Source organism: Pleuronectes platessa, chromosome 21 (assembly GCF_947347685.1).
Source record: "Pleuronectes platessa chromosome 21, fPlePla1.1, whole genome shotgun sequence".
In the NCBI taxonomy this organism is placed as follows: domain Eukaryota; kingdom Metazoa; phylum Chordata; class Actinopteri; order Pleuronectiformes; family Pleuronectidae; genus Pleuronectes; species Pleuronectes platessa.
The window spans coordinates 3,544,479-3,569,063 of record NC_070646.1 but is presented as its reverse complement, the minus strand read 5'-3'; the positions used below and the strand labels follow the sequence as shown (position 1 = coordinate 3,569,063).

Below are 24,585 nucleotides of genomic sequence, written 5' to 3'. Positions count from 1 at the left end.
TGATTAAAGGCTAAAAGGAGAAATTCAAATCGTGCTAACTCTGCACTTTAGTCAGACCAACTTCCAGCTCCATGCGACTCCCAGCAGATAAAAGAAAAAGGCTCATAGTTATCAGCAAATACTCTTTGGCCCAGGTGGGACGTCCCACAGCGAGGTCACAGTGTTCTCTGGATTTCACCGCAGATTTTTTTGTAATCTTTGCCTGTCTTTTCTCATCCATTAACCATTTTGGCTGTTGTACTCATCCCTGATATTAATGTTGTGTGTAGTGTGACTCCCAGTCGCCTTTTCCTTCCTTCCTTCCTTCCTTCCTCCCTCCTCTTCTGCTCAGGACTGTCGAGTCGGTCTCACTGTGGTTTTCTTTTCCATCTGCTCCTCCCTGTGTTCCCCAGGTCCAGCCACATGGGCCATGGCCACCTCCAAACCCGACATCATGATCATCTTACTCAGCAAACTCATCGAGGAGGGGGACGGCTTCTACAAGGTCAGAGAGCAGCCGATCCGCCGCTCACATTTCAGAGTGTGAATTAGAGCTCATCATGTGATACGATTAATATCCTTTAAATGTGAAACTCAAAGATGCTTTTTCCAGCAAAGACTGATCCGTTTTTGTTTGGGGTCACTGGGGATAAATTATACAGCATTATCTGCAGACTATTAAAAAGGGAACTAGAATGACATCCCTCCGCAAAGATCACACAGTGCCCCTTGAATTTAAAACCGCACCAAATTTCATAAATATGCTTGAAGATCCTTGAATTATTCTCTGAGAAATCAACAAAAATGTTTAAACACAGCCAAACTCACAATGTTAAAGAGAGAGAAAGAAATTCCTGGGTTCATGGCAGGGCCGGGTCTAGACAGGCATGTATGAGGGGGCAGCCACAAATCTTGAGGGGGCATTGTGCCTAACCCTAACCCTAACCCTATTTAGTTTGAGGGGGCACAACATTTATTTGAGGGGGCCAGGCCCCCTCTTGCCCCTGCCTAGACCCGGCCCTGGTTCATGGGTTCTTCTTTGAGTCTTTACAAAATTTCAAGGAAATCCTCTGAATAGTTTTTGTGTAATCGTACTAACAAACAAATGCACATGAAAGCAGCAATTGTTGTTTTTTCGAGATTAGCTCCGGTTTCCGATGTATTTCTTCTTCTCATGGTGAACGAAGGACGACCATGTTTTTATCTCTGTGTGTCCCGACAGAAGGGGAAGGTGAAGGAGGCGGCGCAGCGTTATCAATATGCCCTCAAAAAGTTTCCACGCGAAGGCTTCAGCGAGGACCTCAAGACGTTCAGGGAACTCAAAGTATCGCTCTTCCTCAACCTGTCCCGATGTCGGAGGAAAATGAACGTAAGTCGGCGGAATCGCAACAACGAGCGTCTGGTAAAAACTGCAAAGAACGTCACAGTGTTAGATGAACTTTTTAGAATAAAACCAAACACCAAACCAAATTTAAACATCGCACGATACTGAGGATTTTGCTGTCGACCACTTCTTGCTGTGTGGGTGTTGTTCCATAATCGTTGTGCTTTGCTCCATCTCTCCAGGACTTTGGGATGGCTGAGGAATTTGCTACGAAGGCACTCGAACTGAAACCAAAATCTTACGAAGCTTATTACGCCAGGGCCCGCGCCAAGCGTAGCAGCAGGTACACACTCTCACACCGCCACACATCACGAGGCGACAGGTGTCATCGTAATGAATCACATTCTGACTCTTACTCGCTGACATTTCGTCAATTGTTTCATGTTTATCCATCTTTCTATCATTGTCCCCTTTCCAGACAATTTCCTGAAGCCTTAGAGGACTTGAATGAAGCCATAAAGCAGTGCCCCAACAACCGAGAGATCCAGCGGCTGCTCCAGAGGGTGGAGGAGGAGTTTCACATGCTCGACCAGGAGGAGCACCAGCAGCAGGACCTGGAACTGGAGCCTCCTCCCTCCCCGCCTCCTACGCCTCCCCCGGAAGAGGAGGAGTCACTCTCCCTATCCATGCCTCTCCCCCCTCCCCCAGAGCCCCGCCTGGAGGACATGGAGCCCGTCCAGGACCTGTTTGAGGATGAGGACTACCTGGAGCAGGAGCTGGAGGCCATGTCGATGGGTCTGCCCCCGCCCGATTCCCTCTCCAACCCCTCCAGCCTTCCCATCATTCATAGCCCACCGCTCTCCCCCACACATCCAGATCATATCTATTTAACTGGAGGCTCGCCCATGGGCCAGCCCTACGAGTATCACCCCACCTCGTCCTCCATGTCCTCTCCAACCCGCGGGACGTACCATTCAACGTCGCCCTCTTTATCCCCAACGCATCAGAACTCCCACTACCGCCATAGCCCACCTCACACCTCCCCGGTGCACCAGCCATCCTACCGTTTCAGCCCGCCACCTATGGGCACCGGGGGTCAGGGAATGGATCACCAGAGCCCACCGCCTTCCCCTTTACGTCGGGCTGCACAATACAGAGCCAGTCCGCCGGTAGAGAGTGTTTGTCTGTACAGGTCCCAGTCCGGGTCTCCTGTGCGCTACCAGACCGAGCAGCACCCCGGCCGACCCAAATCCCCCCTCTCTAAGATGAGCAGTCAGCGTTCTTTCCAACTGAGCTCCCAGCCCTCGTTATCCTCCGGGCACCACCAAGCCCAGGGCCTTCGCCTCCAGCCTTCTATAGCCCAGATAGTCCGCACAAACCAGCCCAGCAATGTAATGGGCAACAACAGTTACGGAGGCCCGATGGGCCACTCCATGGGTGGTCGCTACCAAGGGGGCTCGGTGGATGTGGAGAGCCGGCTGGTGTATCAGCCCTCCCTTGATGGACGGTCTATGCCACAGGTCCAGGCCAGCCTCAGCTCTGGGGCCCTCTGTCAGCACGGCGGCCGAGGAGGGGTTATGGAGTCGAACCTATTGAAGGAAGAGATACCCCAGCGCCCCTCCTCTGCCTACCGCGCCAGCAGCGGGGGCCCAGGGGGCATCCGTTACAGCCAGACACCTCAGATCAGCCGCAGCCAGTCGGCCGCCTACTACCCAGTCTCTGAACACATACTGGAGCGTGCAAACGCCATGCCCCCCTGTCAGCTGGGCTCGCCTGAGATCCCTCACATGGTGAGACGCCCCGTCAGTGCCAATACTACTGAGTTGAAGCAGCACGTGCCCACCCCCAGGCCTCTCATCCACTCCCAGAGCGTGGGCCTTCGGTTCTCCCCCTCCAGCAACAACATCTCTACTGGATCCACCTCGAACTTGGCGCCGGGCTTCAGGCCTTCCTCTTCCATTCAGCAGATGGAGATCCCCCTGCAGGCTTCATATGAGCGCAGCTGTGATGACATCTCTCCCATCTCTCCCTCGCAGGGCGGCGGGGGGCTGTATCAGGGCGAGACCAGCCGCTCTCGGAACACGCCCTTCATGGGCATCATCGACAAGACGGCGCGGACTCAGCAGTACCTGCATCAGCCCACGTGGTCCAGGGGCATGACGTCCATGGACTCTGCGATTAGCCCCACCTCTCCCGGCCAGCTGGTCCAGCAAGGCTCCACTTACAGCCCCCCCGCCTCACTCGGCAACATCGCCTACTATAACAAGACTAACAACGCCCAAAACGGACACCTGCTGGAGGAGGACTACTACACCCAGCCCCAGCCCCCCTCCCTTGGCAAACTGTCTAACGGCTCCCGCGGCGGTGGGGACATCCTGGAGCGGGTCAGCCAGGTGCCCACCTACCCGGACGTCAAGGTGGCGAGGACTCTGCCCGTGGCACAGGCCTACCAGGACAACATGTACCGCCAGCTCTCGCGTGACTCCCGCTCCCAAGGCCCCACGTCCCCCATCAAACCAAAGAGACCATTTGTGGAGTCAAACGTGTGATGGCCTGTCTGTGACTGGTCGGTGGGACTGGGCTCGTTAGAAGCGAACGGACGGTTGGACAGACCCTTGTACATGTGACACGGACGAACTTGTCCTACAGAAACTCACGAGAGACAAATCCAGTCGGAGAGAGAGGAAACCACACAGCAGGCACAACGGTGAAGCGATCATTTCATTCTCATACTCTGCACACAGGTAGGAAAACGGGAGGCTCTCCACAAATTCTGATCTCACACTGATTCAAAGACCAGTGCACTTCCAAAATGGTGGTGAGGCACAAAGTTCCCACAGGTGAACACAACAGAGCGAAAGGTACCAATAATCGGACTCTACTCGTGGACTCTGCATCCATCCTCTGTTCTTACAAAGTGTGCTCTTAAGCAAGGTTGCTAGTAGGCTCTATTCTATGTAACACAATACTATATGTTCAATACTGTACATTGCTCAGAAAAAAACTAAAATGGCTCAACAACTCAGTACTTAGAGAAATATGACAATATTTATAATTAAGTTATATATTGTACATAGAGATAAAAACAAAACATAGTTTGCGTCTGAATTGTATTCTGTTACTCCTGCCTTTGTGTCCCACTGCTAGTCATATGGAAACCGGCCAGGAGGCGGGAGGAGGGACGGAGACCGACTTTGAGAGACATTAATACCTCGGGTTTTGTCAAAATAGAAGAAAATAATACTTTGTCGTGGTTTATGCTTTTTCTGCTGCAATACGCCCTCGATGTAAACTACTGCTGCAACCGATGATTTTCATTTTTCTGTTAATCTCCAGCACATGTTTTTGATTTATCTCTTTATGATAATGAGACAAACAACCATCAGTCCAAAACCCAAAGATACAAACAAAAAGCTAAATCTGACTGAAATGATGAATTCACTATCATGTCACTTGCCCGTCGATTGTTTCAGGTCTGAGTCGAGGACAGGATCCAACTGATCCCAGAACAGTCAAAGTAAATACGTGCACCTTTAAAAGGTTGAGACATTTCTGAGGTTGAGACACTAGATTTTTCTGTTTATCCTTTTTTAAGCATCATTCCTGTGAACGTTTAATAACATATTTGTCTCCAGCTCCTTGTCATAACAAGGACAGTTTGTTCTATTAGGAGAAAAGAAAAAAGGCCTTAAGTGCAATAACTGTGTTTACAGTTCGAAGCCTTGTCGACAGAAACGTTCATTCATCTTTATCTGAATGATCCGGATCAAATGATAAACACTAAAAGAATCTTTTAAGAGTCAAAGTTTGTCTCAGTCCCTCCTCGGTTCCTAACGACACTGAACGTCCATACGAGAGACAACTTGCTGGTGATGGGTTAACATGGTTAGTGCTCAGCGACTATGAGCAAGCAGATGCGTACACACGACCACTGTAACAGACGTTCTCCCCCTGACTCCTGCATTATCTCGTGCCGTTTCTTTTTACCCATAATGCATTTTTACGCCGCCACCTCTGCACTAAAAATGCCTGTTAAGTTCCTAACTAAGGGTGCACTTTATGTATTTTACTTACTGTGTTGTTCTGATTGTTGAAATGTTGGAGAACGTGGGTGTGTGATGGGTCAGACCCCTGGCCACTGATACCAGACTATCAAGGACACTTATTATTATTATTATTATTATTATTATTATTACCATATGATTTACAAAGCAGTGATGAATGACAATATGAAGAGCAAACAATGTTTTTAACAGGTGAAGATGTATAGACTTTCTAGCACAAGTTGTATATACTGGCTCAGATGTTCCACTCCGTCCAGCTCGGGTTCGTTAGTTAAGCAAAGTCTGTTTGAAGAAGCCGATCATATTTAAGTAATGATAAAAAAATTAAATAAAAAAAATCAATAAGTCTCCAGATGAGCCAGTCCAATCCACTGGTCCTGCACACGCCTTGAAAATAAGTGGAATCTACTGCAAACAAAAAATAAACAAGACTGACATTTCAGAAACTCTGTATCTGGAGTTTGACTTGAAAAAAGTGGGATAACGAGAATATTCAAGTTATTTGTATATGTGGGAAAAGGTTACAGATCGTTTGTCTGGAACGTTTTTATTTTGGTTCTAGATAAAGAATATCTAAAAAGGAGACGGCTCCTCCTGAACGTCTCCTCTTTATCCTCAGTTCACCTGCTACCAGAGAATCGCCCGACTTATCTTTACAGAGATTAAGGTATAAACTGTAAGATACTTCATTTAAACTGGACTTCTCAGTTGAGGGTGTATGGTTTCAAGCTGTGTGTGTATATTAGTTTGCTGTACATAGTCTGATGCATGTTCTATTCTTTCCACGAGCTCAAGCGGAAACATGTATAGCAGTGTCCCGGCTCTGGTGTGTGATACAGTGTTTGGATCGAGATAAGGAGACTGCGATCCCTGAACTGTCCTTATCATTTTCCTCAAACCTCGCCAGACAAAAGGGAAAATGTTATTTTTCTTTTCTTTTAATGTATTTGCTTGCTGAGCAGAGTTCTCTTGTCTGTAAATGTGAGCTTTCAGATCGCTGTGACAAAAAGTTTAATTAAAAACAAATAAAAAGAATGTGTTTTTATCTCATGATAACTGATTGTAATCTGTACAGTCAGAAACAAAAAAGAGCATATTTATAAATGGTTACCAACTGAAACACGCCCTGCATGTCAGTTATTTATTTTACTCATCGTGTGCATTCAAAGAACAAATAGAATGTTTCGATTTTAGTCCAAGAAACAACACATATAACATTATAAATCAATTACTATGTTATGATACACTATTACACAATATAATGCAATTCAGTACAATGACAAAAACATGTGTAAAGCTTACAAACAGAACAAACTGTAAACAACTCTGAAATATTATTTTATGATGAACCTCAATAGTGAACAACAGACATGGAACAATATTAGTATCATTGGTATTCACTCTGTTAAAGCTCTAACCTTGTGACAATATCCCAAAATACATACTTGGAAAGGTTTTAATTTATCAGGTCTCATTGACAGATTTATAAATCAAAATTATTGAACATATAATAAATCCGCCCAGACTATTTACATTCACATCAATGAGGTTTAAGACCCGTCATCTTTTTGTATCTAATCGATGACCTGGTGAAGCTCTGTGAAACAAAACATTTAATAAATAATGATCGGAATGATGAGACGCTGAGAAGTGGAAAGACAAATGCTGATTGAATATGAAGAGAAAAAATGTAAGTGCAGAGACCGTACCTACAACAGTACCAATGAAATCCATCAGATGTTCAAAGTATTTACAGACACTGTCCTGTAAGAGGAAAGCTACAGTCCCCCGAGGTGTGGACAACCCCTGATGGACCGACGGTCTCTAGTCCTTCTTCTTTTTGTGTGTGAAGAGGTGAACCACTCCAGGGACGAGAACTATCACAATCTGAGGCACGATGACAAATTTGACAAAGAAGAGGCCATAGAAGACGCCCTGTGGTCGGACTGGGAGTGGCAGCCGGTTCACGTGGTACAGTCCCATGGATGAAATGGCCAAAGATAAAGCGCGTGGAGCCCAAGGCAGAGACCATCCTCCAGGCTTCCAGTACTGAGCCAGCCCCAAACCGAGGAGGGCCCCGCAATCTCGGGTCAGGGAGGAGAACGGAGCTGTGTCCAGACGAATCCACTCGGCGCGGCTGCACCATTTCTTAGCCAAAGCAATCGACCTGTGGGAAAGAATATGTGGTATCAAGGTAGGACAGGTCTCTGGTACCTGACGGATCAGTCAGTGTCGCTACTCACCAGGAGAGGTCGATTCCCAGCTGCTCTAATCCAGCATGCAGCAACAGAGCACTTAGCAGCAGACCCATGCTGACGCCAAAGAAGAACAGCAGGGGGCGACCTTCTGGTACTCTGCGGCTCAAGACAACCCCCAGAATGAAGCCTGACATGAACCAAATAATCCATATGACATATATACCACGAGACAGTATACATTTTGACCTATCAGATATTTTCCAATTGTATATATTCAGATTGTCTTTAAGTGCATTAGGCTGCAGCAGGAATTCAAATCAAACGAGAGATTTTAATGGTAATTTTCGATTCATCCGTGTGAAGAAGGGCTGGTTATGGATTTGCACTCATACTCCATACTTCCTCTTGTACATGTCACTGTACACAGACCTGTGATGGAGCCGGCGATGACCTGGTGAGGGAAGTGGGCGAGGATGAAGATCCTGGACATTCCAACGGCCACCAGCATCAGCACATAGAACAGGAAGGGAGCAGCTGATAACACCAAACTGGAGACACAGAGAAAGACGTTAATAGGCAAACAGCTCAGATGTGCTCAGTTTTCATAATGTGCTCCTTTTCAAGACACATACCTGCGGGTGCGCGAGTACAGGAATGAACCCAGCGAGGACACCACGACCCACCAGCATGCTGCTGTCACCATCGCATGTCCCGACGGACTGCCTGGGAAACAGAGGCCAATTTAAAGCTCTGGCTGGACAGTGAAGTAAGTTTCATCTGTGTTACATAGTGAGGACGTCTCACCTGGCCCCGTCTCACAGGTGGACGAAAACTGCTGAACTGTCAGCTGCTTGTCCACAAATAGACGAGATTCACCAATCCACCAGAACGGCCTTTCTCCAAACAGCATCCTGTTGAAAAGAACATTTACAACACATAAGGGACACGACTGTCTCCACCCACTGTGCCAGTTTGAATCCTGACTTCATGTTTGCACTTCGAATTATGAACCGGTTTCTGTCTTTCCACTCTAGCAATAGGTTCTACTACCTGAGTCTTATTACTTAACTCTGATACTTATTCATATATAACCTTGAATTGGATCCTGTGTGTCCCAACCTTAATCTTGACATAATATTCCCTCTCTCTAAAACCAAACAGTTCACCTCATACATACATTCTATAATAATCCCTCTCACTTACAATATCATTGTCCTGTTTAACTTGGCAGGATCTCATTATCCAAATGTGTGTCAATAATAAACATTAAATCATCTTTTGGCAGAACTGTTTATTTGCTTATCATTCCATGGTGTCTTTACTTTATTCCTAATTAAACCATACATTTCACTTTAAGTACTAACACCTTAAATATTGGACAAATACTATTGTTCTTTGGTTAATATTTGATCGGTTTAAATTCTATCTATAAAAGAACATGACCTTGACTTTTTATTTCATTAAGTTCAACTAGAAACTATTTCTATCAAATAAATATATTCTACATGTGGTAAATGTTTAGAATTAAATGTAAATAATAATGTAAACTAGACAGAACCTTATTGGTTCCTCTCATGTCTGTTTTACACCGGACGACACAGAGTGCTGAACCGGGGACAGACCCCACCATTTACAGTTCTGTCCCGGAAACTCCAACATCAACAAAATAAACTACACAACTGTTTGTTAACTCTCATTGTTGCCATTGATAATCATTTAAAAATAAAAGCCGTGATGTGTGACGCTGCAGCTTCGTGACACTGACAGGCTTCGATATGAGGAGGGGTGGGAGGGGTTGGACGTTAGCTAGCTACATGCTAGCATGCTACAGACCACTGAAGGGGCTTCACTTTGCACATTAAAAGCCCTGTTTTAAAAAACAAACGCACACAATGGCGGCCTTACCATTTGAACACCAGGTTGAGCCACTCGGACAGAGCCGCCACCCACAGCACCGCCACCCCGGCTCGCCTGCTGACGAAGTAGGTGAAGGGGAAGAGGAGCAGGAAGGCAGCCTTGGGGTCCCCCATATGTGTGACCACCTGCCACAGCCTCTCCTGGTCCATCGTCCTCTGCTGCAGGGACGCGGCCATTAGAACCCCCTGAGTGTGGAGCGCCTCCATGTTCACGAGCTTCTTTTCAAAAACACCCGAAAAAGTGACAAAGTGGATATGGTGTTTGTTATGGGAGGAGAGGGGGGAACCCGCAGTGTCGCCTCACCTCCAGCAGGGGGAGGCGATCTCTGAACCGGGAGACAAAGCCCACAACTGCCTTCTTCGATTAATCACATTTTAACCCTAACCCAAATTGAATCGATAATTAAATCACCATATGTGTCATCGACTGATTTAGAGCGAGTTTAAATTAATCCAAAGCGTTAAAATAATCGAATAAAAGCCGCGCTTGGCCACGCCCAGGTCGCGTCGGGATCCACGTCACGACGTCGCTTTTTACGTAAGGGCAGGCGCTCCGGTTTCCTGGCGGAGAAGATGGCGGCTCCTGGACCGGGGGAGTATTTCAACGTCGGGAGCCATGTCTCTTGCCTCACCTGCTTGGGCCAACGTCTGCAAGGAGAGGTGGTCGCCTTCGACTACCAGTCCAAGATGCTGACCCTGAGTATCCTTTGTCGGTTTGGGCCGCCGGACGTCGAGCTGGCCTGCCGGGCTGCAAGGGCCTGTAGGGTAACCGACGCTGTGTCAAATAGTGATCCGCGCAGGCGTAATTGGTGGTCGCCGAGCTCCACATCTCCTAACCGCGTTAAAGTGTCTTTAATTCCCGAGCTCGTCCTCCATTCGCGGCTCGGCCTGCGCGGAGCTCGACCGTGTTGCGGGCTCGGCACCGCGGCTCTCGCGCCGGCCGCCACCGGGTGCATGTGTTCTGGATCCACTCATTGTGGTGCCAGACCTCAACACGGATCACTATCTGGCAGCGGGTCCCGGAGAGGCATCATGGCTGTGCGCTCTCCACAGGCACAAGCCGTTGCTAGTTAGCCAGCTAGCCTGCTAGCTAGCTGACACCGGGCGTCCCTCGCCGTGCGGCGTGCGGACACTTATTTCTGCCTCGCCCCCCGCCCCGTCCCCCGGGGTCCGCTGCGCCCTTACGCGGGGATGCTAACAGCTATTTCGAAAGGCTAACGATGAATGGAGACCGAGGGGTTTCCACGCTGCAGTCGGTCCGATGCTAGGTCGGCTAACATGCTATGTTTCGGTCATCCACACACACACACACACGGCCGCTACCAGCTCATCTAGCGTAATTAGCATCCACAGCTTCATCAACCACCATTCACCTCAATCCAGTCATAATGTATTATTTAATCCAACATGGAGGCTTTTCAACGTGATTCCGGTGACACGGGCATCATGAGTTCATTAGAACCGATACTAGCTCGCTGGTGGACGTGTCTACACCCATTCATGATGTGTGTGTGTGTGTGTAACATCACTCAGGGGTCACTCCTGAACCACATCATGTTTTACACGGATTTAAATGAATACGTGAGGTGGACATGCTGGTGACCGAGACACTAGATTAATGTATATATTAATACTTTGTGGATTTGGCATCACAGGCCTGAGCCTTTTGACAGTATTTCGTTTTGCATGATATTTTAATAACCTAACAGGTAAATTCTTTTTTTTAGTAAACCAGCCAATACATTAGAGCAGTAAACGAAAATGCATGATGCTGTCTTTTAATGTAGACGTGTGATCTGCTGAATTAATGAATGAGTTGCACGTTTAATTACAATTGACATTAAGTCGAATTTATCTGCTTCTGTTCACAATTTGGTCTAAAATACAAGGAAACGCCTGTGAATCACCAGAAGCCACAAAAAGCCAACTGACCAGCCGTCTGTGTCACTGACAGGACATGTGAGGTTCACGCCTCAAGAATGTGGACTGTCAGGGAAACCAGAGATCTGTGTTTAAGATGGAGAAACATTTCCTGAATAAAGAAATGGGAGGATTTCATACAACAGGAAATGAGGGCAATTAAATATCAAGAACCCATGAGTCATTTTAATGTGTTAATCAAGCACAAAATAAGCCAGGACTTATTGAAGTGGAAGAGAATTTGGGAAAACTGCCATCGGCTAATTTACCCAAACCGTTATTTGATTTAGTGGATTTCCAGCAAAGGAAGTCATTCAAAATCTCAGGAAATGCTTTTCGGTGTAACGTACAGGAGCTTTGCAAAATTCAACTCCTGTCAAACAAGTCTTCATTCATCCACGGTCACTATAGGTGGCAGCACAGCCTGTGGTAGTGGCCGGCTGTATCCGGCACCACCTTTCACTGGCCATGCCCGTCAGACACTGCTCTCTGTGTCACACGCTCCCCTGTGCAGTGCGTCTAATGGTGTTCAGGTTAATCAGAGGTCAGTAGGTGTCATGAAGTTGTGTCCCTTAACTTAATTTCTTGAAGAATGTGCTTCCTCCAGCGGAAAGCCGAACCTCTACGACGTCATCCTGATCAACCTAGCCTATGTTTCCGAGGTGGACATAATAAATGACCGCACCGAGACTCCACCCCCACTAGCATCATTGAATGTTAGCAAGGTGAGTGTTCTATATTCTGTTGTGTGTTTTATGCCTCCATTGATGATAATGATGGGGGAAATGTGAGTCTTAATTGAAATGTCAAGTTTCTGTGATGTAAGGTTCCTGCTGTGTTCTAAGTGACAGGTGCGTCAGGAAGAAGTAAGTGGACCAAATGTTAATTTAAAAATCCCACACACCCTGTAACTTGCAGTGATATGTTTGTGATGTTTCAGTGCTCGGGCTTCAATGAAGGTCTAGCACTGAAACTTAGCAAATATACAAATCACTGCGAGTAAGACGTGTGCTGGAATGTTTTTAATAACGTTCGGGTGCAGATTTCCAATTGACAACCTTCATAAGCTTCTCCTCCAAGGAAAGAAAACCAAACTAATGGGAATCTTTGTCCACTGTAAAGTTTAAAAAGTTCATCCAAAGTTTACTTAACGGTCAGCAGTGGGAGGTTAATGGGATTTGTTTCTTGTAAGCATGATGGACAGTTTGATTTACATCTTCCAGTCCCTATAGTCCAGTTCCGTTACTGTGTGTACTGGTGACTGGTCCCTATGGGAATGCAAATATGAGGCTGACATGTTCTAGCTGAGCAGGACTGCTCCAAAAAAGTGAGACGGGACATTCACGCTGAAGTTCTCACTGCATTTGGAGGAACCTGTAAAACCAGACTGGTTTTGTGGGAATATGGATTATTCAGTGTCTTGACCCTGAACTGGAGAAAACTTAATGTTAATAGATTGCTTATAAATTGTATATTGGTGTAAACTATGCCTGAACTATGGACTCAGAGTCACAATTAGGAATAAGAGGCTGTTCCTTGGTGAAAGCTGTTAAACCTCAACCCTTAATGTTAAACAAGCCCTTTGTTCTGTTCATCTTTTCACAGCTTGCCAATCGAGCACGGTCAGAAAAGGAGGACAAGCTGTCCCAAGCCTATGCAATCAGTGCTGGGGTTTCTGTGGAGGGCCAACAGCTATTCCAGACTATTCACAAAACGTAAGAACCTCCGTCATGTTCTTCTCCCGGACGTCACTCATCAGGGCAGCAGGATCGAGTAGAGCCAAAGCAAAGTCTTTAACAGTGACGACAAGAAACATCAGAACATTATACGCTCTAGGTGTGTCCTCACAAAGATAATAACAGGCTTTTAGGCCATCTGTCATTGGCTGACCTCAACGTAAAGGGCGGGACAGTCTGATCTGACACATCCCGTGGAAAGCCGTGCAAATTTAGTTTCATAAAAAGAATCCAGGGACGTTTAAACGTGATCCAAAATGTAGTCAGTCCCAAAAGAAGGAAAACAGCAACACTCTCCTGATGATGGGGGATAAGGTCTCAATCCAGACCAGTGTCGTGTTGGTGATTTTATTACAGGATCTTAGTGTAGCTGTCAAACAATTTCTTCTAATATCTGAATAACAAATATTATATTCAGTGTTTGGGTTTATTTAATTTTTAACCAAATCATGATCATGTCCTCCGTCTCCCTCTGTAAGTTATGTGACGTATTAAATGGGATCAGGTTTTAGTCGTGTAAATCAGTCATTGGAAACCTATGTAGGTGTTTTCATACTTTGTGTAACAGCTCTAACTGCAGTCAGTGTTCACGACGCTATTTCAATGAACACAATTTCTTGTAGGGGAGTTGACATTAGTTTTGTGCGTCTGTATTTCAAGGTCATGTCAGATCCTTTAGTGTCTCAGGCCTCATCAACTTCGATTAAACGATTTAGATTAAATCTGAACCTGTTATATCTAGTTTCCACTTCATACACTTAGACAAACAAGACAAATATTCACAGATTTGAGGAGTGAACACTGTTTCCAGCCTGAAGCCTGTTGGTGTAAAACAACATGTTGCATTGATTGCTTCACAGATAAGATGAGGCTCCCACAGCTCCTTAAAAATTCTTAATTAAAATGAAATACATTGTCTTACATTGACCATAAATGAATCGCAACGCATTCAATTAGCAGGCGATGCATTTATGGCTGATGAGAAAATTGTCACACAAACCGTATCCTACCATTTAAAAACATCTTTAAACCTTTAGTACTTCACACGGCCAGTTTTTAAAAGTGTAACTTCGACTGGCGTTGATTTATTCTTGACTGAATATTAAGTATTCATGTTGGCAGAGCACGACACAGCGCCATGTCAGTTGTGTGTTTTTAGCTTTTATGGACACTAACGTTACTGTGACACTTCTGGTGGTAGCCTGTGTTTATCCCTCTGAGGTGAATCAGAACTTTCTTGTGGTCGTCAGGTTTGTGTAAAAGATTAGTGAGCACTTGAATTTTGTTACCCTAACTCAATGTTATTATTCTAATATTCTGGGTTTATATAAACGTTTTGACATTTATCAAGGTCTTTAAAAGCAATAACTCTGATATAAATCATCCTGTAATGTTTCCACTTTCCTTCACAGCATCAAAGACTGTAAATGGCAGGAGAAGAACATTATTGTGATGGACGACGTCGTAATCTCACCGCCTTACCAGGTCGAGAACTGCAAAGGCAAAGAGGGAAGCGCTTTAAGTCATGTACGCAAAATAGTAAGTAAGCTCCATATCTTTACAATATCTCACTAACGCTGCATCACTTCTGGATTTGTTTGCAGATTTTTATTTTTCCTTGATTAATCATCAGGTGACGCAAAACTCAGTTTGTAACAAACTAAATAATAAAGGGACATTTGACCCTGAGATCATTTTGGCTCACATCACCCTGAAAGTTGAGTTATCAAAGTGATATATATTCTTTAAATCCAGTGAACATCAAATTCTCACGTTAGGAAGTTGAAACCTTTTGCTTCACAGGAATAAGACTAAGACACTGCTAATTTTGAGGGAATTAAAGAATCTGCAATGATTTATTGGCCAATATTTGTTTTTAATATAAACATACTGCAGGTTGTTGGTCCATTATCAGTGGAGATGATGCACTGTGTTGTGTTTTCTTCTGTCTCTTTTGGTCCCTGGGCATGAAACAAAATCTGATCTAATTTGAATTTAAAAATGGTAGAAGTGGAAGAGGGCAGCACTCGGTGGAATGTCAGGGAGCTTGAGTGACTCGTTAAGATTTGTCTCAGAACTGATGTCGAGATTTGTCCATAAATGTCTCTGTTCTGCCCCCCCCCGCAGGTCGAGAAACATTTTAGAGACGTGGAAAGTCAGAAGTCCATGCAACGTTCACAAGCACAGCAAACACAGAAGGACTCCACTTTATCTTCTTGAGTTGGCAGCGCGGGCGTTCGGGGGAAGGCGACGCAGGTGGTTTTGTTCCCGCTGCCAGACGAAGTCGGCATTCCTTGTCCTCAGTCCGAGACCACAAGGAGGAGCGCTGAGGGCCCTGGATCCAGAAGATCAAAATACCATTAAATGAAAAAGACAAAAAAGAAAGAGGAAAGATTAAATCTTAAATTAGACTTTATAAAGAATAATTTAAACATGAACCATAAAGCATCCATAGTTTCCTTAACTAACTTGTCTCATTCTGCCCCCACTCCCCCCCACCCTTCCCCTCCTGTCCCCTGAAGCCTTTTCTTTTTTTCCGCCCTTCTTCCTTTGCCTTCAGTTCCATTTCAAAAAGAGAAAACTAGCGCAGTCAGAAAGGCTTGTTAGCTTTATTTTCTGTCATTGTTTCCTTTTTTGCTGTATCCATGTTCTATTGTCTGTATTTTCTGTATTTTAAACAAAATGTGACTTGAAATGCCACACTTTAAAGGACATTTTCTAAAATAAAAGTAACAAAAATTCTGACTGTAATACTGTAATTTTCAACAAGTTTTTGAACACAATCCAACTTTGTCGGTTCCGACTGTGAGATCATGAGGATTATTGGAAACTATCTGAACGGTGAGAGGTAATTTAATCTGGAGTCATGTCCACGTTGTTCTTAAACAAACCGGTTTCTTTTTTAAGTTTCATTATTACACTACAGGCAACTGAAGCCGTCAGTTCCAGATCATTAAATAAGCTTCTGGTTTCTGGGCGACACTTGAAAGCAAGTGTTTTCAATTTGTTAATAAAAAAAGTGATTTATGAAGTTAAATCAATTTGGCTAATGCTCTTGATTTATGTGGTAAACATTTGAAGAGCAGCATGGATTTGTGATTTTTATCTCAGAGCAGCAACCAACGATAACTTAACATTAGTATATTGATCTGGGAGGTGTTTGGTTTATAAAATGGCGGAAAACAAAGACGATGCTGATCCCAATTTCCAAAATCACAACTTGGCACATTTCCTGCATTGATTTAGTTTTTCTCCCTCAAACAAAACTAACAACTGCATTTAGCTTAGAAAATGACTCAATGATTTGTTGGTTATTAGAATAAAGTGAAAGTAATTTCCCCCGGTGCTGCTCAGAAAACAGTTTGGAAAACACCCTGTGGTGTTAACATTGTGGGTGAAGATTTGAGGATTTCTCTTTGACACGATGACATCTTGTAACAACTAATCAAGACAAGAATAATTAACATAACTTCTGGTTTCCTGAACCAATTAATCTCGTGCAATGTGATTGCTGAAATTCCAGGACACAGTAACTGCATTCATATAAAGAACAGACCTGTTTTTATTCACCAGACAAATGTCCTGTGATTATCTGAATTATCATAATCCCTTTAATCAAAAACATTCAATGTTATTCACATACACGTCAGTATCGCTGCACTGGAACAGGTTCTCTTGGTTTAGTGGTGTTGCCCTGAGGGAAATACTTTCAGAGATTACACTCTGAAGTATTCACCTCTTATGAATGTGGCGTTGGGCTTGAAGCTGTGTCCCGGCTCCGGCCTGTTCCTCGAATCCCCCGACCTGTTGGACTGAAAGTGTCGTGGATCATGATCCTCCTGATGTCCAAACTCTGCAGCTACAGGTACTGCTCTAGTTTAAAGAAGCTTTCATTTAAATGTGCTTATTCTACATTTTATACTTTGTTTTAGACCTGAAATGGAGAAAATCAGTTCTTTTAATTCAGTGGAGTTAGTAATAGTGTTAAGTGGAGGTACAGAAGTAGTTTAGAGCTAAACTGACTCAGAATCTATAAACAATCAAATTACAAATAAATTATGAAATAAGGAGATTAGGCCCCTAGATAATTATTGTCAGTTTATATCATTTTATTTTTGTCCTTCACTTTAATACCACTTTAACGTTGAAGGGCGTTCAAGGACATTTTCAACCATGTCCCACAGAATAATTCATGAGTCTTCATTGAAGTTCAGGGAACAGTTGAACCGTGCAGCAGCTGTGATCTCGACTAAATTTATTTTGTATAAAAATGAACATTATACACAGAATATTAAAAAAAAGCTGTGCTTATTAAATTTAATGGAAGTCTAGATACAATAATGCACCAGATAAAAGCAACAATAGTGTTTCCTATCAGATGATCCGAGCTGCATTCATCCCCATTTCCTAAGCAATACCACAAACGTTTTATTAAAGTTTCCCCTCAACCTGTGAAATACTTCAACCATAAACTGAAAAACATTATCAAACCTTCGAGACTTTACATTTTGGAATAGCAGGTGTTGTTTCATGTAGCTTTACAGCATCATTACTCAGCGTCATGCTTCAGAGCAGAGAGACAAAATGTAAACATGAATTCAAATAAATTATTAAATCGCAAAAACGGAAGCTTGGAGTTTTCTTGTTCTTGCAGGTTAAGTTACAAACTGGAAGGCAAAGACAATCATCGAGTTTTACATCCAGTCGTCTCAGCTCGGAGCGTTTGAGTCCCGAGGGTCACTGGAACTTTGAGATCAAAGTCAGTAAAGGTCAAAGATCCCGTCCCGCTAACACGAGAGCCTCTCTGTTCGCTAAAGTTCCCTGTGAGAGTCCGGGGGGGGGGGGGCTCAGCCGTCAGTAGCTAGGATCAGCGCAGCGGCGAAGACGCCCACGTTGTGTCCGATCAGCTTCATCTGGTTCCAGAACTCCACCTTATGGCCGTGGTGCCAGTATCCCAGGTTGCCGTCGATGAGCAGGATCACCAGAGGCAGGATGGTGGCGAGGATCTGAGCCGCCAGGCGGATGTAGCAGCCGGAGAGGAAGGCCAGAGCCAGGACGCCAAACAGCACCTCCAGGGCCATCAGGGTGATCTCCCCCCCGGGGATGTGGTTCAGATAGGCCTGCCTGTCCTCTTTGCTGTGTTGGAGGGAGTACACCTAGTGGGAGGAAAGTGGTACTGCATCATTTAAAAGGACACTGGAACGTGCATGTTTTACACTCTGTTTTAACTCCATCACTTTCAAGGTTAATTCATGTTTTACTTGACATCAACAAAGTGCATAATATCTTAAACACTAAATGATCATCAGACACTGAATTCAAAGAGACTAAAGTTGAACTTAGCAGCAGTTAACAATTATGGGATGTTTTAACAAAATACACATTATGATATTGTGCAGAAAACCATATCTGTCATATCCTGACTGTCCTTCTGGTTCTGATCTCAGACAATCTGTAAATCCAACGTGGGTCTTACCAAGCAGATGAGATAGACTCCCAGGAAAACCTGTCCCGTCGACTGCAGGGACCTGCTGCGAGCTTTCTGCCTGTACACCTCCCCCGCCCCGCTGGCCAGAACCAGGAAGCCTCCGATGTTTGCCAGCGCTCTGGAATACATTCGTACCTGCAGGGAAACACAGTTCAAGCTGTTAAGTTCCTGCTGCAGTCATATTCTCTGATAAATCCACTTCCACTTCTGTAGTGGTGACCCAGAATCCAAATCGTCCCTCACGTGTGACACAGATCTGTTTCTGATGAATATTTCATCACTGATAACAGCTCATGAGTAGAAAAGACTGCTTCATTGTGTTTTAATAAACTCCATCAATGGAGCGGTGACTCACCTTGAGCCAGTCCCCGTAGTGCACCTGCTCTCCGATGTATGCTGCGTACGTGCTGACCGCCAGCTGGACGGCGGCGGCCATCGCAAACCACCTCCTCTTCACCCCGAAGGACATGAAGCTGGCGCAGAGCACAGCCGCCCCCATGTCCACAAACAGGTACGGCACGTTGATGTCTGGCTTCCTGGAGACGACAATGTACACACAGTCAAATCAAAAGTACACAATGTGGCCTGATTTCATTTATACAGCGATTACCTTATCTCTGATAAGAACCAACGACATCTAATGAACATTAAACATTGATTAACAATACTTTTACACCCCCCTCCTTACAGATGTGACTGTTTTTACTTCCTCGACTGTCTTATTATGATCTGTTTTTAAACATCAACCCTGTGATGCACCTGGAGCTGAACTTTCATGCCAAGGAAACTATGATGAAAGTTCAGGACCATGAACACAGGCTCAGATAAGTACTGGGTAATTCAGAGGGGTGTGGTTCCCTCAGGGCAGACCCACCCACCGCAGACTCACAACACACCCACAGTGAACACCAGAGATTGGAACCACGGTTTCAATGCGGGACATGAGAGACTCGACTCTGTCCACACAGAAGATTACAGACCAGGAAGAACAGAGGTCGATTTAAACAACTCCTCATGTGTGCAGCTCCACTCGAGGGGCCCCGTCTAATTGCTGGAGAGTTAAGTAGTTAGCATGTTAGCATTAGCAGGGAAATGGAGCAGAACAAGTTGGTACATACGCATTTTTTTATTATTATTAAAACACTTCACCAGCTATAAACCGTTTAGATAAATGTGTTTTAAAAAAGAAATGTGTTCATGTAAAAGTGTCTGAGTTTTAAGTTAGCTCCTTAGCTCGCGTTAGCTCCCGCAGCGTTAAGCTCCTCTCACCGTTTGGAATCCGCACGCTCCGCGAACAGCATCAACATGCAGAAGCAGTTCCAGAAGCCGAACCGGGTCAGAATAAAAGCCCCCAACTGGCTGATGAACTTTAAAACCTGCTTCCTGCTGGGAGCCGCCATGTTTGCTGCTCAGCGCTCACCCATCCGCCACAGAGCGCCGGAACCCGAGAGGAATATCCGGCAAAACACCAGCGGCCTTTCAGAATAAGCCCACGAAGCGCTCCACGTGCTTTTGGGAAATCGCGAAGTATTGAGCCAAAGCTCTTGTTTTGAAAAGATGTTCTGTTCCGGGGCAAAGGCGCCCGCTGATTGGTTGATAGTTCGAACTGAGCTTGAGAAAAGTGAGGTTCGACTGCGCCACCTACAGGTTGAACAGTTAATCACAGAAAATGTCCTTTATACAGCACTTATTAAACTGTTAAAATAAGAACAACATTCATATTTTTCAATATTTTGTATATATTGTTACACTCAAGTATCGTGTGTTACTTATTGATGCCTATTTTTTACTCTTGATTCTGTAATATTGTAAATTTCACTCACTGGGACTAATAAAGGATTATTTTATCTTATCTTATCTTAACAAATCAATTTAATATGCAGTTAATACAATCAACAAACAGCACAGATGAAACCAGGACAGATTTAGAGGTAGAATTACATTTTAAATTAGATAATTAGAATAAACAAACATAAAATCCCTCAAGTGTATTTAGAGGAAAAGGAGTTTTTTTTAGCTGAGACCCAGACAAAAGTCTCCCTGTTAATCCTAAAAAGATTTTTGTTAGGCACCAATCTCAATATTTTAAAACATTTATGATGACCTATACTTCTCAGAGCCTTCACCACAATGTCATAATTGTTGCGATATAGAAATACACATATTCTATCCTAAACAAATTCTATTTGCAGTTTTATATTTATTATCTATGTATTTAAACACATTGTAAACTTATCAGATTTCCAAACCCATTGAAGCTCTTAAAACAATACAACATGGTGTCTTCTGCTTCTTGTGTCGGCCCATAAGTCAAAAACCCAGAGATATTAATTTCACTACAATATCAAACTAACATCATACAAGTCTTGAAACATTACACAAGTTCAAACACAACCACCAGATGCAAAAGGCAGAAGAAGTTTGACAATGCAAGTGTTTAATCAGGCTCTCGGTGACCAGCACTTCATTATCAGGAGCACCTCCACCACGCTGCTGTTAATCCAGTGACGTGTGTGTGAGGTTAATCTGGAGCAGATGAGACTAACCCAGATCCTGAAGAAGGCTCAGAGTGAGTCCTGCTGACGGTTTAGTGAAGGATCAGTAGCTTGTGATGTCTCAGGTGAAAAGTCAGGTGAAGGCGACAGGCACAGGAGAGAGGATCTCACTTTATAAAACTCGTAGTAATATTTCATTGTGCATGGTACAGGTAGTTTGTTTGTTCCAGATTGAGCTGCATCAGCTCCAGTATCATCGCTGTTAAAGAAACTGGGTTTTCGGTTCATCTAGATGAAGCCAGTCGGGTTTCAGAGACAAAGAAAGCCTCAGATTGTATTGAAAGAAACACAGTGACATGAAAAGTGCTACACAAGTGCGCAAAGAGAATATATATAGTAGTTTGATTTTCCATAAACACTTTAAACTGGAATAAATCGATATCAGTAAAAGGCCCAAAACAAAATCAGACTAATCACTTCATTCTCTAAAGCTTGAATATCTGTCCTACTTTATAAATGTCTGTTTCCTAACTTGAGACTTATGTTCGAACCCTAAGAGGAACTGATTGGATTGACATCAATAATCAAATCAGCGATGAAGACTTGGCCTCCTTCCTCTTTGTACTGGGCCCTGATGTGCCCATGATGCATGACAGCTCAAACTAAAGACAAATTCAAATCTGAAAATTAACTTCAGAGTTAATATTCTTTCTCCAAGACAAAACATCTGCAAAGTCAAACTATTATAACGACTAAATCCTTTTGAATGCTTTGATTATACTGATGTAATATTGATAAAAAGCTGCCAAGAGACAATGCACAGATAAAACTGAGTCCCACAGTTTACACTGTGACAGATCTATCACTTCTATTTCTCTGTCACACTTTCTCTCACAGTTGTGGGAAATCTATGTGCTTGCTTCCCTACCTCCTTCCTGTTCAGGGGAGGTTGGGGGGGTTATGGCACCTGATTGTTTAATCTCATCACCGGGGATTGGTGACATCAGGCCCAATCCTGCGCCGACCTCGCCCAAAAGCCGGCAGCCGGGGATCAGCCGGGGATGAAGAGCAGGGGGACGGCACAGATCAGTCAGTCAGTGTGAAGCAGCTATCGGACCAGCTCTTAGGAGCCAACACATTTCTCAGATTGTCGCGGGTCCTACCATTCAACAGGTGAGGATTCATTCATTATTGATGCTTGTGTCTCTTTGGATATATATCTGGTGTATTTTGTCAAATTTGAACACAAATAGGAACGAGAATTACAGATTTTAGCACTTTTATCAAATGTTTGTAATGTTGTAACCTCTCTCAAAACGACGACCTTGCTTTCCTCTTGCAGCCAAGATGGCTCGGGATATGTCAGATAAGGAAATCTTGAAAATGGAGCTGGATCAGCTGAAGAAGGAAGTGAGCACACCTAGAACACCAGTAAGTCAACACAACAGAATTTCATATTTTCCTTGAAATCAGCTGTGTGGGAGAAAAAAAAAACCTTTTCTGTAATTTAAGGCATCAAAAAGAAAGCATGCACGTTTAAATGTTTCCTGCCTTGTAATGATAATAACAATACTAATGTCTTGCTCTGGTTTCCGTCCCTCCAGGTGAATGCAAACTGTGCAGATACGATTCAGTTCGTGGAGGGACTGCTGCCAAACGACCCGCTGATCAAGGGCGTTTCGGACGACAAGAACCCGTACAAGGGAGACAAGGGAGGCTGCATAATAACATAGCACACAATGCAACCAGAGAAACGGCACACGGTTTTTATACGGGAGCTGGTTGCATTGCTGTAAATTTCCCCTGTAGAGGAGTTATTGTGGATCAAGATTGTACAGTAGAGAGCAAACTAAGAGAATTCTGCCAGAAGAGAAATCCATCACTGGATTACTGTCTGTATCTGTGGATGTAAAAAAATGTTCATGTGTCAATTTGTAATTAAATGCAAATAGCTGTACAAAGCTTTGACCTGACCCGGCTGCTCTGGTTATTGATGCTCATTAGTAGATCTCACTTTTATTGCTCTTGCTTTATGGAATCGATTCAGGGTGCAAGTCACTCGACCTGTGTCACAGCTCGAAACAGGGCAAAGTCAAAGGAGTCGTGCAGCTGCCGCTTAGTCTAATTCTTAATAGGATTTCTTTATCTGCAGCAGTCGGTGACACGGGAGCTGCTTCCTGTATCAAAGTCCTTAAGCTCCTTGCCGTTCGAGCTCTGCATCCAATTAGTGTCACTTTCAATCCGGGGCAACAAACAACAAACTACGCCCTGGACGTATAGCGACCTTCTTATGGGTCACTTATCATTTAGAGGACGAAGGTGATAAATCAGTGTTTTACCACAGGGGTAAAGTTTGAGCTGGTCAGGACAGATTACACATCACAGAGCAGTAATCTGAGATTCAACACACACACAATAAAAATACTTATTCCACTACACATGCAGATAAAACCACTGGTCAGGAGCTTTTGTGTGATCCTGCAATCTAACAGACACACAGAAGAAAACATAACCACCTTGATGGAGGTCAAAATGATCTGAATGGGTTCAAATATGATAATATCCTTGTTTATATTTATATTTAATTGATTTTGTGAACATTTTCAAGGAAATCAAAAACCAAGAATCTTCTGCAGATCTCTCTATTCCCTGTTAAACACACGTATTGTAACCTAACCTTAGAATAACAGGACCCTGGCCTGGGAACAACTAAGTGAGACGAATCCATCATTAAAGAAAAATGATCAGTTACAGCAGCTTCCGCCCAGTTTGACAGGTTTTAATATTCACTGTCTGTTTCCAACATAACAGCTTCTTCTAGGCTTCATGTTATCTGTGGCTGCAGATTAAGTCTCTGGCTCAAAGTCAACTGATGAAGTGTTTCACCAGAACACAAAGTCCATGCAGAGATTACACAAAACAAGTGGGTTCGGAAAAACAAAGTAATTACAGAGATCAAAGGAGATTTGATTCACGCTTATTATTCTCTTTCAGAAGAAACTTTTTTAAGATGGGTTTGATTATTGCTTTCGCTGTTTTTGTATAAAGATTTTAAAAGTAGAATCCGGATTTCTTGTTGTATTCACGTCTGAAGTGTTGAAACTCTCGTTCAGGTTTATGTCTCTTGTAAAGTTGTAAATCCGGACACAGTGTGAAAACGCCTCGGACGTTTAGTTATTAGTTTATTCTTTATCTTAATTGTCTTATCTGATAAGAGCATTGGTGGATAGTTCTTATCTATTGAAGTCATAAGCTCCTTGGAATCAATAAATGCTGTTCATACAACATATATACATTTTATTACTTTTAGTTTGCAACCTTAGTGGGGATGTGCCCATTTACTTCAAAACTACTGCATTTCAAATATTAATATACAGATTCCTTACACAATTGTTTTTCTATAACTGTACATATCTAGGGAAAAAAATTAAATGTTTAAGGCGGGCGGCAGATGGCACCCTTCAT

General features: G+C 43.9%; 5 protein-coding genes across 5 annotated transcripts in view; 3 read left to right on the top strand and 2 right to left on the bottom strand.

The window, feature by feature from the left end:
* Nucleotides 1-6,487, top strand: part of tanc2b (tetratricopeptide repeat, ankyrin repeat and coiled-coil containing 2b) — a 107,993-nt gene extending 101,506 nt beyond the window's left edge. The window contains exons 28-31 of the mRNA XM_053413451.1: nt 393-484; nt 1,202-1,348; nt 1,546-1,646; nt 1,782-6,487. Coding sequence (XP_053269426.1) covers nt 393-484; nt 1,202-1,348; nt 1,546-1,646; nt 1,782-3,852 — 2,411 coding nt within the window. The 3' untranslated portion in view covers nt 3,853-6,487. The remainder of the gene's footprint in view (nt 1-392; nt 485-1,201; nt 1,349-1,545; nt 1,647-1,781) is intronic.
* Nucleotides 6,464-9,972, bottom strand: g6pc3 (glucose-6-phosphatase catalytic subunit 3). Its single transcript, XM_053413452.1, has 6 exons — nt 9,471-9,972; nt 8,370-8,476; nt 8,198-8,288; nt 7,995-8,113; nt 7,611-7,752; nt 6,464-7,534 (listed from the first exon to the last, which is right to left on the bottom strand). The coding sequence occupies exons 1-6, from the start codon at nt 9,686-9,688 to the stop codon at nt 7,192-7,194; spliced, it is 1,020 nt and encodes a 339-aa protein (XP_053269427.1). The 5' UTR covers nt 9,689-9,972; the 3' UTR covers nt 6,464-7,191.
* A 41-nt stretch (nt 9,973-10,013) lies between these two features.
* Nucleotides 10,014-15,888, top strand: lsm12b (LSM12 homolog b). The gene is made up of 5 exons (XM_053413450.1): nt 10,014-10,181; nt 11,993-12,126; nt 13,007-13,116; nt 14,550-14,676; nt 15,265-15,888. The coding sequence occupies exons 1-5, from the start codon at nt 10,055-10,057 to the stop codon at nt 15,355-15,357; spliced, it is 591 nt and encodes a 196-aa protein (XP_053269425.1). The 5' UTR covers nt 10,014-10,054; the 3' UTR covers nt 15,358-15,888.
* Nucleotides 15,889-17,222: 1,334 nt separating this feature from the next.
* Nucleotides 17,223-20,164, bottom strand: tmem101 (transmembrane protein 101). Its single transcript, XM_053413688.1, has 4 exons — nt 19,895-20,164; nt 18,981-19,161; nt 18,614-18,760; nt 17,223-18,293 (listed from the first exon to the last, which is right to left on the bottom strand). Exons 1-4 carry the CDS (start codon nt 20,023-20,025, stop codon nt 17,985-17,987), a joined length of 768 nt encoding a protein of 255 aa, XP_053269663.1. The 5' UTR covers nt 20,026-20,164; the 3' UTR covers nt 17,223-17,984.
* Nucleotides 20,165-22,467: 2,303 nt separating this feature from the next.
* Nucleotides 22,468-22,853, top strand: gngt2b (guanine nucleotide binding protein (G protein), gamma transducing activity polypeptide 2b). The gene is made up of 2 exons (XM_053413687.1): nt 22,468-22,551; nt 22,725-22,853. Exons 1-2 carry the CDS (start codon nt 22,468-22,470, stop codon nt 22,851-22,853), a joined length of 213 nt encoding a protein of 70 aa, XP_053269662.1.
* The last annotated feature ends 1,732 nt before the right edge of the window (nt 22,854-24,585 follow it).

Coding starts and splice junctions, on each gene's coding strand:
- g6pc3 (XM_053413452.1), bottom strand. CDS start 9,688: ATGGAGGCGCTCCACACTCAGGGGGTTCTAATGGCCGCGTCCCTGCAG. Junction 7,753..7,994: donor CATCGCCGGCTCCATCACAG/GTCTGTGTACAG, acceptor GGTTCATGTCAG/GCTTCATTCTGGGGGTTGTC. Junction 7,535..7,610: donor CTGGGAATCGACCTCTCCTG/GTGAGTAGCGAC, acceptor TCTTTCCCACAG/GTCGATTGCTTTGGCTAAGA.
- lsm12b (XM_053413450.1), top strand. CDS start 10,055: ATGGCGGCTCCTGGACCGGGGGAGTATTTCAACGTCGGGAGCCATGTC. Junction 10,182..11,992: donor GTCCAAGATGCTGACCCTGA/GTATCCTTTGTC, acceptor AATTTCTTGAAG/AATGTGCTTCCTCCAGCGGA. Junction 12,127..13,006: donor CATCATTGAATGTTAGCAAG/GTGAGTGTTCTA, acceptor ATCTTTTCACAG/CTTGCCAATCGAGCACGGTC.
- tmem101 (XM_053413688.1), bottom strand. CDS start 20,025: ATGGCGGCTCCCAGCAGGAAGCAGGTTTTAAAGTTCATCAGCCAGTTG. Junction 18,761..18,980: donor ACTACGGGGACTGGCTCAAG/GTGAGTCACCGC, acceptor GTTTCCCTGCAG/GTACGAATGTATTCCAGAGC. Junction 18,294..18,613: donor GAGTCTATCTCATCTGCTTG/GTAAGACCCACG, acceptor TCCTCCCACTAG/GTGTACTCCCTCCAACACAG.
- gngt2b (XM_053413687.1), top strand. CDS start 22,468: ATGGCTCGGGATATGTCAGATAAGGAAATCTTGAAAATGGAGCTGGAT. Junction 22,552..22,724: donor TGAGCACACCTAGAACACCA/GTAAGTCAACAC, acceptor CCGTCCCTCCAG/GTGAATGCAAACTGTGCAGA.